Genomic DNA, 18,945 nt, shown 5'->3' on the forward strand with positions numbered 1-18,945 from the left:
TTAAGATTGGTCATGTATTAACTGATTATAATTACAATTATAACGGAGACTGCCCATCCGTCTGTTCTCTAGAGCAGGTGTTCCCAAACTTTTTTGGACCAGGTACCCCTTTTGGGGTAGATAGTTTTCCAGGTACCCCCTCATCCTCGCAACACGGATAACAATATATTGACAACCACAAGCAGTGTTTCCTGCAGGAAAAAGCTTTGGCATGGTGCTGGGCACAGGCCGCAATTTTGATTAATTAATTAATTTGATTCATTAATTAATAAGATTAATACATTAAGATTTGTATTATTGCTCTTGTATTGCTATTGGAGACACTGGGGGGACACTGGGCAGGCACTGAGGAGGCATTTGAAAAAAATGAAAAAAACGATGGGTTATAGCCCATGTTTTTTGAAATTTTGAAAAAAGAAATCCAGGCCCATGAATTAGAGGATAAAGCTCACATGTTACCCAAATAGTTGAATACACAAAAGCTAAGGCACTGGTGTCGTACTTCTGGTTTACCGGAACGGGGTTCAACTCCCTGCAGTGCCCTGCTCAATGTGTTGTATTTAAAAAAAAAAAAAAAAAAAACGATGGGTTATAGCCGATCGGTTTTTGGAAAATTGCGGAAAAATTGCGGAGGAATTGCGAAATTGCGGAAATTGAAAATTAAAGCTCAAATGTTACCCAAATAGTATACAAATACTAAATGTATACGTCTAAATGTAGACGTCTAAATGTGTACATCTTCTCTTATGGGGGTCCCTGGCATATCTTTTCAAATGGGGGTCCACGGGCTAAGTAGTGTCAAGTTGGGGGTCCTTGACATGAAAATGTTTGGGAACCACTGCTTTAAACACTTTAGCACTTTATGAACATGAACAAAATAGATGGGTCCCCCCTGGAACTCCCTCAGGAGTTGCGGAAATTGGGGGTCCCCGGACCCCACTTTGGGAACCACTGCTCTAGAGCCTGACCGATCTGGTAAAATTTCTATTAATTTGAATTGCGGAAATTGGGGTCCCCGGACCCCACTTTGGGAACCACTGCTCTAGAGCCTGACCGATCTGGTAAAATTTCTATTAATTTGAAAGTCAAATTTGTTGAACGAGACACAACAAAAAGTAAACTTCATTATAAAAAGAGCATTTAAGTTTAATTATACAATGAACAACCCAACAATATAAAATACACAAACCAAAATATAGATCTGGTTAAAAAAAATAAAAAGGGTTTGCTAATTTTTATGGGTGTGCCGCAGCTCAATAAATACGTGGGATATCAAAAATAGCATGTGTTTTCTTTTATTATATAATCATGAAAGTGAATACATGTCTAGTTCATATCCAAATGTCTAACTACATATATATATCAAAGTGATCTGACAAAGGCCTTACAGTACCAGGATAAAAGGCTGTTCAAATTAGACCTCAAACGCAGAGAGGCATGATTCAGATCAAGTGAACTTGAAATTCTATAAAGTGCAATATTTTAAAGCCTGATTTGTGCTTCATCACACAACGGTGCTCTCTTGGGCGATGCCATCGTTGGTCGAAGTATAAATGAGGCTTTAGTCTAATTTATGATCCAACATGGAATTCCAGGTGATATATGATTTGTTTACAGTGGCCAGCCAAACATCAATTCATAAGCGGTACACACAAAGACAACATATTCCTGATGAGCTGTAGAATGGCTTCAGTTACAACAATGAAAACCATATATTTATCCACAGTTTTATATATCAGTTAGTTTTTCAGTCAGTCCTGTCCTATTCAAAGCCCTTTAACCCTATAATGTGTTCAGGAGAAAACAAACTGCACTCAAACTCCATTGTTGTAGTACAGACAAATGCACACTAGGTGGCAGTAACATAAAAGAAAGGCAGCCCAAGTCATTAATCTAGTATAGTACTTGAGACAGACCCACAGATGGAAATGCTCAGTCCAGTCCTGGCCCACTAATAAATGACAAACTCTCAAATGATCAGTCAGGACCAATAATGGTTGGTACCAACCAACACAGGTTCAATATAGAGTTTGAGAGCACAATATTTACATAATGTCTCCAGCCTGGGATGGAATTGCCTTTACTCAAGCCACACTGTTGCTTGGTGGTTCAACTCGCTTCTGTCTCGAAGAACAACCTAGTAGTTCTCAGTTTCAAATAGTCTGCATCCCAAAACAGTAAAATGTGTATTACACTGGCGTTTCTATAGTCTCTTGAATAATCCCATGTATTTAAACAAGGAGTCATCTTGTTTAAATACAATTGACGAGATAAATGAAGTTTTATGATTCAGCCCACAAGTTGTGGGTGAGGAGGGTGTGTTATAGTGTGTGTGTGTGTGTGTGTGTGTGTGTGTGTGTGTGGGTACTTTGACATGCTCTCCAAAACAAAGATCACTAGAGGTTGAGCCATCATCACCCACAGCTCAGCCCTTGTTGATACTGTTGTAGGAGGGTTGAGATCCAGGGTCCAGAGGCTTAATGGCAGCTTTCTCTGCCAGGTGGGCGGGAGGATCCTGGCTGTCGGGCATCTCCGCATCATCTATGATCGGTTCCCTGTCTTCTTCAGCCGACTCATCGCAGTGTGGCAGATGGAGTAAGGTGGTCAGGCCGTGCTGGTCAGCCATCTTGTGGAAGGCACGTAGAAGGAGGTACATCATCATAAGACCTGTAAACAAGTAGACTGGGGATGGGAGGGGAGGGGAGGGGGGGTCAAACAGGTGTATAGTCGTTTGTTCGTTGTACGAAAGGGTGGGAACTGGAAACCACTTTCAAGTAACATGACATATAGACAGAGAAAACATGTAGGCATTTAGAAGCAGGGTATTTGAAAAGGAGTACTAAGGATAGACAAATCCTTACTCATCCAATTATTCTGGCCTATTGAACACTTGAACCATATCAAAAAAAATTCCCTTGTATTCCTCAGATCGTGATGTTACTCCACATACAGGCCATTTCAGATTAACTAGATTTTCTCTGATTTTGTACTTTCAAAACACACCTTTTGCTACCATCCTGCAGATTTTGTCCAAAACTCACAAATTGGTTGGTAACTTGGTACACATAATCTCTGGAGAAGTGTGATAAACATGAGTCATCATGTGATAAACATGAGTTTTCATATTCCATTATGATTGGCTCCGATAATTGCCTTTCAAAGTGTGCAGGATGGGCCTATTTTAGAAAGAATGGGGAAAATTATGAACAGTGTCCGATCTACAACAAAGCTTTATCACACATTGGGAGAAATGGGAGACCTCTAAACAAATCAGAGCCAAGCCAAGTGGGGTCACAAATCCTATATGTCAGCGTTTGTTTCAGATGTATGATTTTCTACCGCGAAATTGCGCAAATTATGTTATGAGACGTGACAATTTTCTAGTTTATGTTACACAACCAGGCAGAGATAAGTGAGAGACACAGAGACAAAGAGTATGGAAGTCACAAACTACAAATGATACAGCCAGTCTAGGGCCACCACTCGGCTAGCGGGTTGCCCCTCAAGCAAGGGCTCAGTGTCACATGTTCTACTTTTCCCTGTCCCACAAAAACAACAAAATCCCGTCATGCACAATGCCATCTCACTGACTTTACAATATGTAGGTAGAACTGTTCAAAACAGTCTAGGATTACAGAGGCCCCACCTCTCAAACCTCACTGTAAATCTGTAATAAGAGTTGTTTCCCCCCCATTGCAGTAGGTACTGCGTGCTATAGAGCAGTGTTTCCCAAACAATTCCCAATTTTTATGGGTCACAACTTTAGTACAAATCCCGTTTTCTTTTCCTATATAAAAAATAATAATGTATAAACATTTTATTTATTTATTTTCAAACGATATTTTTTAAATTGTATACATTTTTCAAACGATATATTTTTTAAATTATTGTATACATTTTAAAACAAACAAATCTAAGAAATCTTGCAAGTCGCAACACGGCACGAGGCAACCTGCTATTTTCACTAGTTTGGGTCGCGGGGAAATGTCTAATCTCTCTTTTGGGTCTCGACCTGAAAAGTTTGTGAATTAAAGTGACTTGACTGGTTGACATCAAAACGGCCTGTCAGCTCAAACCACAATGCAATATTTTGTTTTCAAGGGTGTTGCTATGTACCAAAACGTCGACAGCATTTCAAATTAGATACACGTATAGGCCTACCTATTCCATTTCTCCAAAGTGCATTGGTCTTACGCAACGCCATCTCCACTATTTCAAATCCCCCTCAGGTACATATTTAAACTATTTTCAACAATGGTATAATATTTCTTTCGGTAGGTAGATCTTGTTGAGCTGGTCATTTTGAAAGTAGCTCTCAAGTCAATAAATCAGACCAGTCTGAAGTGAGTGGTGTAACAGTGCACGCTGTTGGTACTCTAAACATAGGGACGGACATAGGGGCATTGCTGTTCCTTGGAGTGGTTGCACTACTCAAAACATGTGGGCATACATTATTATACGTATATTATACCATGTGACCACTTTAACTTGAGATACGATGCTAGCACTTTTGACACACTGGAGTATATTATAGTACATTGTGGGTTGTATATTGAGATAGCAGGTATGTGACATTAAAAAGGACAAATCAAACGTAAGTGACACTTTATTAGAACACAGCCTCAGTCATCAACCAGTGAAATTAGGGTATTTTATGATGCCTCTCATAGGGATTGCATTGACAGCTGCAGTACACCATTCAAACGGACCTGAAGTGGGGCCACGGTCTCATTTGGGGGAGTGAAATTTGTAGTCCCCGTGTGTCTCTATATGGCGCATCCCCGGCGTCCAGTCACGCGAATCACGTCCCTTCCTTTCATTATTTTCCAACATGGAAGCTTGCCAGCACTTGAGAGCATACGCCCCAGAGCCGTCTACCGTTCTATTCTATATCTATGAGAGTGACCCTTTGGTTTTCCATTGAACACTCAGAAGGCATGGTTACAACCATAGAATGTGGGCCAGCATGTGATACGGTGCCTCAGGAGCATGTATCCAATGTACCTGTCCAGGACTGAAAGCACAAAACACAATGCTGGGGAAAACAAACACTGTGTCAGCATGAGTTAAGTAGGATAAATATAAATTATATAATTATTTAAGGTCTTTAGGTCAGTGTCTAATGTCTATGGATTAGAACCAGACAGTCCGATCTCCAGTGTCAACATATCACACCACTGTGACAAACACTAAAACCGTTTTGTTGCGTCTCAAATCATTGGTGTGGTTTGGGCTTACTGTAAGAAAAACAAGTGATTTCCAGCAATCACTCGCTAATCCACATTAAACTGGAGGGCTGGACAGGGTCAATGAAGTTAATCTGCCCACGGAATGACCTATATAATTATTATATAATACAATCTCAAGGGAAGGGATACAAGCTACAATTATTATCCCAAGTAATTTGAAGGATGGACAGGTAAAAGAAAATGAACCTATCAAATAAACGGTAGTCATGTCAGATCTGACAGGGCTCCAGGGTGGACTGGTAGGGTTGCAGAAAATCCATTCACAGCATCTTCTCTTTCCCCAACATGACACTGCTCTCCCACACAACAAACTTGTAAATTCCAATTTGAAAAGTAGGAAAACATGGAGAAATTCAACATGGTGTTAGAGAGAGCATCTCTCACCTACACATCACACACACTGCCTAGGTTATTCTAGAGGGCATGCTTTATTTCACAGATCCCCAGGCATGTGGCACCTACTGTTTATGTTGCACTGACACAACAATATCACACCTTTGTGCTCTTTGTTTTTAGACCTGCACTAATTGGAACATTCTACCCAGTTCCAAATAAGATTGTTCAGATTTCAGGAAATAAGCAAGTACCGGTAAGGTTATTTCCAATGTGGTCCCTTGGTTGTGACAAATTGGCGCGGGTTAGTTGGGGAGAACAAAAGCAATAAAAGAAAAGGGTATATTGTTATATAGTATATCTGATGTAAATAATGCTTTAATCAGTGACATTTGGTTGCATGTTTTCACAATAATATAACAAAAAACACCATTAGCAAGCGTTAAAATAAGATAAGATGAATACTGCTGCAAATAGAAGATCATGGTAACGGTTAATAGGTCTGGCAGAGCTAATTAGGCCAAGTCTTAGAGAAGATTTAAAGTTAGCTATTGAGACTGCAGACTCAAGGTGTTTTGGTAGCACATTCCAAATGATTACTGTTGAGTATAAACAGCTTTTGTATCAGCAAGGTACAAGGTTTATTGAGATCCCTCTGGTAGACAATCAGAGTGTTGCTAACCTTTGTGAAGTAATTGTAGGTAATTGGGTAGCTCATTGTCATAGAGGGGTGGGAGTTTATAAGTTTTTACTTCTTCTCACTCCTTTTCGGATATGCTTAGATTTCTTTCTTTTTTTATTTTCCTATTATTTCTTCTTGCTATTTTTTAACTATTTATTTTAATTGTTTTTCCTTGTGAAATGCAAGGAATTGTTTCTGTTTTATTGGCATATTCGAAATAAACATAACAGAAAAAGATTGGTTGACAATCCTGAGAAACCATACATGCAGGCATAGTGCATTCACTGCATTGAATGACATTGAACTGGTGCCCCTGCCAATATTACAAGAGAGTAATTTAGTAATTTCAGAGTCACCAACACCTACTCCAGGAGATTTCTTTAGTGTGGCGTTTGATCCAAATGGTCTCGAATCTGTTGACAAGGTGGAGAGACAACTGTATATTTTCAACCTCTGATTTGTCATGTAGAGTTTCCACATGAAAGTGGTTGAGGTGAAGAGGACAGAGTGCCATTAACCCATTAAGACCTGTGGCCGATTCTACGAAAGCCTTCTAAACCAGTAGTTCTCAAACTTTTGCGTGCCAAGGACCCACAAATGTATTTCACCCAAATTCAAATTTATTTTGTGCCAGGATAACCCCAGAAGAGATTTGTGTTAAATTATTCAGAAATAGTAAATGTACAGTGCAGCATTAAGTTACACACTGTGAGCTTGTATATTATGCCATTTTTGAGAACCACTATTCTAAATCCTAAGAGTTTTATGAAAAACAAATGTTGCTTTATATCTGCAGTAGCTAAAATCTAAAGCGGAACAGAATGCTTTCCTGCCGTTTATGGGTTAAATAACAATTACCGGTGTTCTCTGTCTGCCAGGTAAGACCTCACTCACAGCAGAGCTGCACTGTTCAAATCCAAGGTCCTGAGCTTGCTCGGAAGAAGTTTACGGTATCAAAAGATTTCTGGAGATCAAGCATGAACAGTACTTTACTTTCCAAGATCTACTTTCTTTAATAGGGGTCAGCTAAATTAAGCAGACAGGTACGTATCTGAAGCCAGTTTGAAATCTAAACAGCAGATTGTGGGATGACATAATTATCTATTTGTTGGTATATAAACTTTTCTATTACCTTGGATGCTGCACACGGAATGAAGACAGGACGGTAATTGCCCGGTTCTATTTAGCTTAGATTTTTTAATAAAGGGTTGCTCTCAAGTCTCATACCGTAGTTTCATGATTAGTTATATGGATTTTGGCTTCATCACGTAGGAATCTGGATGAATGTTGATTGAGAGCTGGTGCTTTGGATTAAGGGCCTTGAGTATCATCAGTGCATCTTCACTGTACACTAATTTAAAACAAAAAACATTTTATCAGGGACACCTTTCTGATGGATGGTAAAAAATCACACCCGTGTGAAGTGAGTGGTGCAACTCCGTGTGTGTGGGGGGGACAGGAACGCCGGCCCGGTTCCGGCGAGCCGCACCGTGTCCGAAACGGTTGAGAAATGACAGTCACCGTGTGGGGGACCCTCTACTGTACTGTACCGTCACTGTACTGGGACACCCAAAATCATCATATATACAGCGCGTGTGTGTTAGGTTGCGCACAGGTGGTGAAAAACAACCATGCTGTTTTTGTGCTCAGACGCACCCAGCCAGCCAGCTACCCAGCCTGCCACCCACACACATAGCTCCGTAAGGGAGTGGTTGCACCATTAAAAAAAATCAACATGGGTGTCTCAGTCTTGAGCATGAACATATCATAGTACAGCACATTTTAAATGTATTCCATCTTGGTTTTTGTTTTTTTACCAATGACACATAACACACAACAACAATGTTGTGATATCTTGAACCAGTTCTACTCAACAATTGGGAGCTAGTGTCTGTGACCAGTTCTTTTAGTTGCCACCAGACTTGCCTTCCTTGATGCGTACACCTATTCTACGTCCGAGCATAGACATGGTAACGCCCCGCCTGCCTCCGATTGGCCTACAGACACTGCCCGTCTTTCCCCCGCGGTCTCACCAGACTGTCCTCCGAGACGCGAGGTTAGTCCGTGGTGGTAGTACAAGAGAATGGCAGCTTGGCACGCACGACAGTAAATTGTACGTTTCCCACCACGGAGTAACCTCGCAGCAGACTATCCAGCATAGAGTAAGAGGCTTTCTCCACTCATAGAGTAAGCCTCCACCTCGGAGGAAACTCTGGTAAGGCCGGCAGTGTCGGTAGGCAAATCAGAGGCAGGCAGGGCGTTATCATGTCTATCTATGCTCGGACGTAGAATAGATATACGCTTCCTTGATGCATAATTATGCACCAATACTGAAAGGACGTGTCACTGTGTGGTTATCAGGCTATCAGGCTAGCTTTATTACGAGACACACCTGCATATCAAACATTCTTTATGACTCATTCAGGAACCAGGATGTGTAGAGTCCTGAGTAGAGCAGAACTGGTGATCTACGATATGGGTAGGTTATCTTAGCCACGCACCGCACAGGTGCCAACATTGGCACAGGGAGGGTGATCACTGGCACACTGACATAACAGTGAGAGAGGATTTTTATTTTAAAACAATATGTAGTCCAAAAACTGTCTCAATTAAATTAAATAGCCCTCACATCTGTATGCAAATTACGGCACCGTGTACTTTTAAATTTCCTTTGTAAATAAAACTTCTCCAGGGACAATGTTTGGCTAGACTTTTTCAAATCAAACTTTGAAATGTTTTGGAATGAAATAAAATAACCTTGACAAAATATCATTAGTTGGATGTGTAGGATGTGTGAAATCTCTGCAAATTGATTTATTACTAATACAAAATGAATGGAATCCAATCGCTTCTTTGAAAATCAAACAAACTACAGTTTATGGCATGCACTGGCAGTCATCTCAAGTATACAGTGACTCATGGTCAATTGGCTATACGTGTCATACTGCCAGTATGATCCTTAGCTCCCATTCCTGGCAATGTTTTTGAGTGGTGCAACCACTCCAAGGAACAGCAATGCCCGTGTTCACCTACCTACGTGACTAAGAGCACCAGTATGACTATGAGTACCAGTAGGGGCACTGTTGTGCCAGAAACAGAGAGAGATAGTGCTGCACTGTTGCCTGCTTAATGAGAGCGAGAGCGAGAGAGAGAGAGAGAGAGAGAGAGAGAGAGAGGAGGGGGGGGGGGGGGTGGGGAGAGGGGAGTTGCACCACTCAGTTCACATGAGTGATTTTAGTTTTCTAGATAGCGCTTTGACACCCATTTCATGTTCATCTAGTCTACAAACTCACCCATGATGCAGACCTTGTAGATGCCCTTATACTCCTGGTTTGGTTCCTCTCCTGGCACATAGTCTCCCAGTCCAATTGTGAACAGTGAGATGAAACAGAAGTAGACAGCATCCAGGAATGACCAGGACTGCTCGATGCTGCTGAACACGAGTGCCGGCACCACAAAAAACCCAAGTACATTCAGCATCACCAGCAAGGCAAAATGGACCGCAGTAGCCTTCCTGAGCTCCAGGCCCACGTGTTGCAACAGTCCAATCGGAGCGTAGACCAGCGGGTACATGAGCCTATGAACACAGGCGGTCAGCACCAACATGGTGAAGGGCACTCCAAGCAGGGCATAAAGGATGGAGAAAGCCTTCCCCGCATCGGACAGAGGAGTGGTGTGGCCATAGCCTGAAGGAGCAGGAACATAAGACAGCGAGTTAGAGAAAGAAGGAAACAAACATGAGGATGTTAATAGATTAATCCATCGTTAAGAAGTTATTCAATTAAACGTAACAGTTAACAATTAATCGAAAATTCTGCGGTTCTATCATTGGGCGGTTTCCTGTGAATGTAATGCCGTCTGTGCACGCGCGTGGCAGAGGGCCGTGGCCATGTGGGCCGGTTAAAAAAAAAGTCTGCCCGCCTTAGTAACCACAGAAACGTCTCTTTTATATGACAGACAATTTATTCCTCATACAAAGATGCCATTTCCTGACCCTGTATCTCAAATGGTCAAATAAATATTTGATTAAGGAATATAATATGCCTTTTGTATTCTTTCTGTATATCAGCAAAATGTAGATTTGTATGTTAGACATTGAGGGAAATTAAGATTCTCCGATTTTTTTTAAATGCCGCTAAGGCGCTAACTAACCGGTTAATCAATCGATAAGGTTATCAATTATTAATGAATTAATGAATCGATAATTCTCCTCCCTAAACATGGCCGATTCTACAAATGTCTTCGAAATCCTAATAGTTTTCTGAAAAATATGTATTTTGCTATTACATTGTTTCTGTCAAAAATCTATCAGTAGATCACAAAGGCTGTTCAGGTAGATCACATTTTTAGCAAAAGGCAGATGCACACCTCAGAAGGCTAGTGACAGGTGCGTAGGGCAATAGAACATACATTAAAAGTGTATCTTTGAAAAACAAAAAATAAAGGTCCTGCACTCTGTCAGACACTTGCCAAAATGTTGCTCTTTATTAGATCGACGTTTCGGTTGATTAGACCTTGGTAGGTCACATGACATGCCGCTAAAATATATATAATACAAAATAAACTATTTTTGGCATCCGACACTTAAATTAAGGCGACTTGATTGATTGACATCAAAAAGGGCCCACAATGCAATACATGCACACAAAGTCACAAACCTCAGTAGCATTAAGGTTATTTAAAAAAGAAAAAACCCTACCAATTCAATACCTCCCCTCTATTTACCATTCCAAGTGCGTTTGTCATTATGTAACACCAGTGCCGGTATTTCAAAGCCCCCTCAGGTAAATGTTTTAACTATTTTGGTGGGTAGATCTTGTTGAGCTGGTCAGATTGAAAGTAGCTCCAAAAAAAGCATGGCCACCCCTGCCCTACTTAATCGTACAGTGTCACACAAAAGTATCAAAAATAGCAGATCTACCAGCTGGAAATGTGGCCCGAGGTGAAGATTGATAGACAGCTGGAGAGAGTTGATGAACCTCTTCAAGTAACCAGAAGTTAACGAAATACGCATATTTATGTTTTAGCTTAGGGTACAATAATTGATAGATTGGTAAATGACTAACTACGTATGACAACGACATTCACTTTTATTTTGTACTTTTTTGAACCACAAGCACTGCACCGGTCAGATAATACTGTACATGAGAGAAAAAAGGAAAAAAGCGTAGCATATAATATAATAGCATCATAATCTGTCTGCCTATTAGTTCTCTTTCAAATGTCAGTGTCAAAACAGAGTCTCATTTGTTGCTGTATTCAAGCCATGGGTATTGGACTTGGTGATACCATCTGCTGTTACAGTATGTATGTGCGTAATGTCAGTAGCTGGGAATGTTGTTAGCTGTGGTTGAGTTAGTGGCTCCTCGATAGATCCCTGATTTCCTCTGTAGAGACCAGCAGTCCAACGGATCCAACAGCAGCAACAGGGACCTCTGGTTCTCCCCCAGTGCGGGTGGTGGTGTAAGCGGTGCCGTGGTGGTAGGCACTAGGCAGCCTACAGGTTTAGGCGTCCTCGCGTCGAAAAAAGGTTTGCCCTTGAAAAACTTTTTTTCTCCTGTGCGATCGTTGTGCCTCTGCTGTCTCAAGAATCAAATGAGGTTGGGAGTCGGGACATTGTTATGTGGGTTGTTTATGCTGTGACGTGAAAACCGGCTCTGTGAATTGGAGGATGCAATCATGCAGGCACCTGATACATTTCACACTAGACTGTGAAAAGACTCAGCACCCTCCAGACACAGAGAGAATATATGTGTATTCTGTCTGATACACTGTCTGTCGGCCTTGAATAGGCCTATAGGGGTCAAAATACTGTAGCAAATATGTAGCTCGTGCTACAGTAGATCCGCCGCTGCCTGAAGCATCACATTTTGTGCTTGTCGATCTGCTATTTTTGCTATTTTAGAATTTGAATACTGGAAAGTAATATGGACATGAGGTATCAACCAGACAGAGACGATATATAACCAAAAAAAAAAAAAAAAAGTTTTAATGGATTACGGCCAGCGGCTCAAAAGGGCGGGGACTTTTTTATGTTGTTGACATTCACAGTTTATTTTCGTGTAGCCAAGTGTAACCAAAACGAGGAGTCCTCCTCGGAATTAAATTAACTAGCGCTAAGTAGCTGGTTAAGGACCAGATTGTAAATATTACATTTGCAGACTTTCTATTTAAGGAGCATTTATGCTCGTAGGCCTACTCGTGAAAGTTAGAAGACTACATGAAACATTGGATTGCATAAACATCACTTACTAGTAATACGGAAGTCAGAATTAATAATAAACATAGATAATAAATTATATACATGGTTCAAAATGACGGACCCAAACCCTGATGGTTCCGAGATTCAAGTAGAGCCAACAAAAAAAGAAAAAGAAGATGCACCCATTATTTATTATGAATGATTAAATATTATTATTAAATTGCTTGTTTTTACCTCAATGAATAAGTAAAGTAATCTATGATTAATCACACCATTGATTCCACAGAACTTTGTTCCCCCATATATTGCGCTGCATCTGATCCCTGGTCAGTCATCTTCGTTTCTTTTTACATTAAAGAATTATGTTTTGTTCCGAAAAAGTAGGTTAGGATTTTAAACATTTGTCAGTTTCTAGAAAAGATATACCAACTACGGTAAGTTCCAAGTGAGACGGTAAAGAAAAACACTATTCTACCTTGCAGTGTTTACATGGGTAATTCCACAGTTTCTAAAATCTAATAGTTACTTTGATTTAAGAATGTTTTTGGTGGTTTTCTTTATTTTCGGCGGGGAGAGCGTTGAGACAGAAAGATAGAGGGGAAAATGCATGCAATACATGACTCCAGCTGGAATCTATTATCTATCCGCACTAGTAGGCTCAGGAACAGCTTCTTTCCTGTTGCTGTCTCCCTGCTGAACTCTGCCCCTCCTCAATGACACTGAACAATGATACCCCCTTCCGTCCCCCATTCCTCTTTCCCATCTGAATTCTCATGCTCACACCATACATACACTAGCATGTTATGGCTTGTGTGGGTGGGTGTATATATAGATGCATACTCCTTATTTCTATTTATTATATACTACTGTACATACTGTACATTCAACAAACAAGTGGATATACTGTACCACTTGGTTCTTATATGCACAGATTTAAAATGCTACACACTATTGTTCTCTATCCGAGAATGTTTTTCCAGCAAAGTGAACCTGCTTTTTGTTAACTTTTGCAATAACATAACACAAAGTAGTGAAGCTTTTGGTCATGCTTCACACACTGTTGTCATGCTTCACATGACATGGTAGTGAGTCTACAGTTGTGATTGAAAATGTGCAACTTCCCATTGCAATCAGAACTGCAGTGCAGACTCACTCCCAATCTTCTGCTGTAGTCTGAAAAGTGAAAACTCACCTCTTCAGACTCCATCTTAGCACTAGCATTGCCGTAGCACTTGCCCTAGCCTCAACGACCTTACAGGCGTACTATGCTCATTCAATTTATGTAATTTAGATAGCATTTTATGTTGACATATCACAATATATTGTATAGTCAGTTTCATTGTACAGATATTCTACTGTTAGATGGATGTTTGTTAAGTTCTTAGTTTACTTATTTACTTATTTTGTATGTATTTGATGTATTATTGTTCTTGCTTACTGTAAATCGCTCTGGATTAAGAGTGTCTGCTAAATGCCTAAATTGTAAATCACAATATATAATATAAATGGTAAGACGGAATTCAGTTCCCAGTGGATTCCTCGCGACTCGCGTCAGTGCAACCACAGTTGCAATTTCCCAGAATTGGGAAGTTAACCTTGCAGTTCCCATCCAGCCGCTCTACTGGCTACTCTACCCCTGAGCCACTGCCGCCCCTACGATATTGGTATTAAATGATTTTTTTTGCCCCATGTTCATAAATCTGCAAACTATCACATTTGAAGAATATTTTATATGCAATGCAATATATTTTCAGTACAACCGATTACGCTGTATACAACAGGGGTTCTCAACCTGTGGGTCGCGACCCCTAGGGGGGGGGTCGCCAAAGTATTTTGGGGGGTCCCCAAATTATAAAACAAAAGGGGGGGGGGGTGCAACTGAATGGCTAGAAAATGGAAATGAAGAGTTTACATAGTACACATAGTACATACCGGTACATAAACCTTCCTTAATGATTATATCCGGTTTCAGTATTTATTTATGATATATTTTCTTTAATAAGGTTCTTTTGGCAGTCAGTTTGTATTGGGGGTGGGGCGGGGCGCGGGGGGTCCCGAGACATGGCCAAAGCATTTCCAGGTGTCCCCAGCCAAAAAGGTTGAGAACCCCTGGTATACAACACACACAATGAATGCACTGCTTTTTAGTTTATCATTCAAGTTCAACAAAAGACTTGATTTTTACGCAATTCATCGCACGATTAACTACACAAATCATGCGAAAATTTTATCGTTGGACAGCAATATATACATCAAAATAACATTGTGATACGATCATGGACCCGCCGTGAATCGTAATAAAAACCAACATGAAAAGGAATCGTGAGAATATTGTGGATTGTGATGCTGCTTGAAAAAGAATCATGACATTTTTCCATATCGCCCACCCCTACTTTGACTTGTGAACACCAGCTGTAGTAGGGCCTGATTGAGACAATACAAGAATTTCTGCAAAGAATCGTGGCTGCTTACTGCTGTAACTATAGACGGAACTATAAGAGGAATCCATGTTTTTTGCGTGTTGCTTTTCACTGTGTAAAAGCCTTTTAGTTTTAGCGTTTGCCGTTTTCCCCCCTCACTGCCCTCACCCTTGTTGACAGGGAATGGCAAAGTCCAAGAGAAATGAAATCCACAGGCGAAAGGTTAAGAAAAGTTTATGTTCCAAGAAAGTGACCTGGTCTAGAACAGAATGTCAGTCAGATGTTTACTGAAAACATTTGTTCAGTGTGTCATGTGCACTCTTCGAAATGTGTGTATCATACATACATACTGTACATACACACAGAGTGTGCGTGCATGTGTTGTGTGCGTGTGTGTATGATCTCACCACCACACAAACGCACACACAAACACACATACACTCTATACATCCAAATCCGACTAAATATGTAGAAAATTATATCTCCATTCTGTTTAGTGCAGTATCATTTGGGGTAGTAAGACTAGCATTGGTTGTTATTAGGTCTTAGGACATTTCCCTGAAGAAGACCTTATGATGTCGAAACGTTGGTTTCCATTTTTTTCCATTTTCCTTTCTGTGTTTTACCCCCTCAGGCTGGGAAGCCATTTTGGGGTTCTGTACAGTATGTACAGTATTCAAAAATGTAAAAGATTTGATTCTGCTCAATTCTGTTTTTCTTTATCTTCTATAATAGTTTTCCAAGGCCAGCAGCAGATCACCAACCAACACTTGGTTGGTGATCAATCGCGATTTTTAATGCCACAATATTAAAATCGAATCACAATGTTTTTTGCCTGAAAAATAATGCTATAATGCAGCTTCCCAAAGGACTGTTCCACAAAATGACACACCTCAGAGAGCTCCTGCTAGCCAATAACATCACCAGCTCAATGAATCATTCTGTCTTCCACAATTTGAGGACTCTGCATTTGTCTTTTTTTTATTAATTTGTGTCAGAAAGACTGACTGACGTTATCTGGCTGCATTGAAGTCTATGATTGAACTTTTCATGGTCTATATTGTTTAGAATCGTTTTAAAATGTTCTAGTATAATAAAAGCAATATAACTTGGGAATAAAATCGCAATATAATTAAGAATCACAATATAAATCGAATCGGCCCCCTGGGTATCAATATTGGATCGAATCTGGAGGTAAGTGAATCGTCCCACCCCTAGTCTCTCTTGTGGAACACTGAATGTTTATGTTTCAGCACTTCATCATAAAGTGGCTGTGCATTTTCAACCGTTTAGAAAATAAATGATTATCAGTTATCGAGTCAAGCTAACATAATGCTGCTGCAAACAACCTCATGGTCCAAAGTTCTAAAAAACCTTTTGACACGTTTCCAGTTAAAAAACAAAACAAATACAGAATACACTGGGCCAAAAGACTCAACAAAGCCAGTGAGGCAGGCTTACTGTATAATCTGTATCTTCAATGTATTTATATGACAAATGTAAATATAAGAGGGCAAAACCATCAGGATATGCAGTTGAAGTTGCTCCATGGTCAGACAGACATAACATTAGATGACAAAAGTCTGTCAAAAGAATATGGCCATTCTCCAGACACACACTACTGCCTGGCTAGTCTCAACTATCCACAATCTCCAAAATTGAATTGGATTGTGGGAGGCAACCGTCTGGCCACACTAGACTACTGCCTGGCTGATAAGGAAAATATAACGTCATAGCAGCTTATATGGCAATATAAGCATAACAGTCAGTTTACATGTCTCAACAGTGTGTGTGTGTGTGTGTGTGTGTGTGTGTGTGTGTGTGTGTGTGTGTGTGTGTGTGTGTGGGGGGGGGGGGGGGGGGCATTATGCAATTCATAAATGGCTGAAATGTTTCTTACTGCATGACTGCACTAGTCTGAGCATCATCGAAATTTCACTTGAGGCTAAATGGTGAATGTAGGTACAGTAAAGTTTTCCTTTACTATGCTGCCAATACGTAACTGGCAAAACAATGACAAAAAGATGCAATATATACTTTGTACGGTAGTGAGTGAAAGTTGTACCTACTACCTAGTACCTACACATCTTTCTAAAAGATCTTCATAGAATAGGTCCTCACTAATAATCATGATAAAATGGCACCATTCTTTTCTGTGTCTCATAGGAGGGTTGTGGGCAGTGACCACCAGTGACATCATCGTTAGGAACTTAGGACGATTTTTTTTTTTTATGTTTAGATTTGTATTATCGTGAGAATGATGGCTTCCACTTTCGCATTGCAACTTTTCAGGACTGGAAAGCCTGCAGTTTCTATTAGCTTGGATTCCCCATCAATGATATCACTGGTGGACGGTTTCTGAACTGCCCACAGCCCTCCTATGAACACAGACAGAGTAGAACAAATTGTGCCATTTTATCATGATCATTAGTGAGGACCTATAGTATATGAACGAAGATAGGTTGAAAAGTGGTGAAGTGGTTAAGAGTTACAATTATGTCTTATGAAGGATGTCTTTACTCTGTATACAACATAAGCATTTAAGAAACCCACTGGTCCAGTAGATCTAACCTGTGGCCAGTATTCTTGCTCCAAAAACGAAATAGACTTTGAAAAATGTGACAGATATCTGTGTTTACAAAACAAAGGATAGCTGTTATTCTTTTCCATCTCTTTACTTGTTGCACATTTTTCAGGATGACGAGACTGTAATAATTACTAAAATTGTCAATTAGTAAATTATGAACTAGAATCTATTCTTCTCAGCATGTATAAAGAACATTTTCATATTGTAATTTGACCTTGCATGCCCCAACAAACATGTTTGCGGCGTCTGCCTTCCTCTCAAAGATCATCTGAGGCCAAAAGGAAACATTTATCTCATTGATCTTTAAAAAGCAACCAATCCACATTAAAAGGGGAAATACCACACAGCTGCGTTGTCAAACTTGTCATCACTTGTATACCAAACATCACTTGTATACCAAACAGTTTTGACACGTGGCAAATTCAACGAAAAGTCCTTGTTGTAAACAATGCAGGGCATTCCCCTATTATATTTAACGTAGTGCTGTGTATCCTGATAATGTAATGCGAAGCCAGCTATAAAAACACGGAAACACTGTCGGGGACAGGAATTCTGTGGTCCAACTTACCGACGGTGGTGACCAAAGTGTTTGCGAAGAACATAGAAGATGCCAGATCCCAGTTGGTGTGGATCGAGTGGTTCCAAAGGACAGACACTCCATATTTGTTGGCTGTCAGTGCTTTGATCAGAAACAGTTCTAGCTGTGTCTCGTTGACACAGCTCTGGTTAAGAAACTCCTGCTTCAGGTTTTGCAAGTCGATCCTCAGCTTATCTTCCACCGGACGCTCGATGCTGGCGAACACCAACGCTCCCAGCAGCAGATAAATAACGTAGAAAACTACGAAACCTGTAAGCAAAAGCCAGGATTTGCTCACAGAAGTCAAAGACATAACTCGTTTTGTACGAGAACAAACATCAGGCGCACAACTGACCCCTTTTTACAACTACAACCTCGTCCTCGTCCACTCCCGTTCTCTCTTTAAACTTTTTTTGGGCAGAAGTTGAACTGTGAGTGAGTGTCCCTCCATCCTCCTCCTCCTCCCATCGTAGGGAAGGCTGCCAAAAAGGGGTGTGTTTTAGCCTGGCTCCAGACCCCGCCCACTCTTCTTCTTATTTGGGTTTACTGGACCGCGCCCACTCTCTGAGTGTACTGCCTTTTAGGTGTGTCCTTCCTTCTGAGAAACAAATACCACTGGTGGATGAAGTAGTAGCCACTAGCCAGGCTACTGAATCGAATGTTGTTTTACTCAAGCAAAAGTAGCAATCTCACAAATTTGTACAGAAATACTCTGTTACGCTAAATGCCCTGTATTATAAAATTGTACTATTTTGAGGAAAGGAACATTTTCTTTCAGCACAGTACAGAGAACATCTGACTATGTATGTATGGAGACACATAACAACAAAATGTGATATAATCACATGCTATAACTGAGAATAGATTTGACATTGTCTGAGATTTGTCATCACAT

The 18,945-nt window shown here is 40.4% G+C and overlaps 1 protein-coding gene across 1 annotated transcript; it reads right to left on the minus strand.

Annotated features, from left to right (window-relative positions):
• Positions 1–1,143: 1,143 nt before the first annotated feature.
• Positions 1,144–18,476, minus strand: kcnk6 (potassium channel, subfamily K, member 6). The gene is made up of 3 exons (XM_080771834.1): positions 18,042–18,476; positions 9,558–9,950; positions 1,144–2,682 (listed from the first exon to the last, which is right to left on the minus strand). The coding sequence occupies exons 1-3, from the start codon at positions 18,361–18,363 to the stop codon at positions 2,426–2,428; spliced, it is 972 nt and encodes a 323-aa protein (XP_080627960.1). The 5' UTR covers positions 18,364–18,476; the 3' UTR covers positions 1,144–2,425.
• Positions 18,477–18,945: the final 469 nt, after the last annotated feature.

The sequence above is a fragment of the Protomyctophum bolini genome, assembly GCF_963924005.1.
Source record: "Protomyctophum bolini genome assembly, chromosome: 9".
In the NCBI taxonomy this organism is placed as follows: Eukaryota; Metazoa; Chordata; class Actinopteri; order Myctophiformes; family Myctophidae; genus Protomyctophum; species Protomyctophum bolini.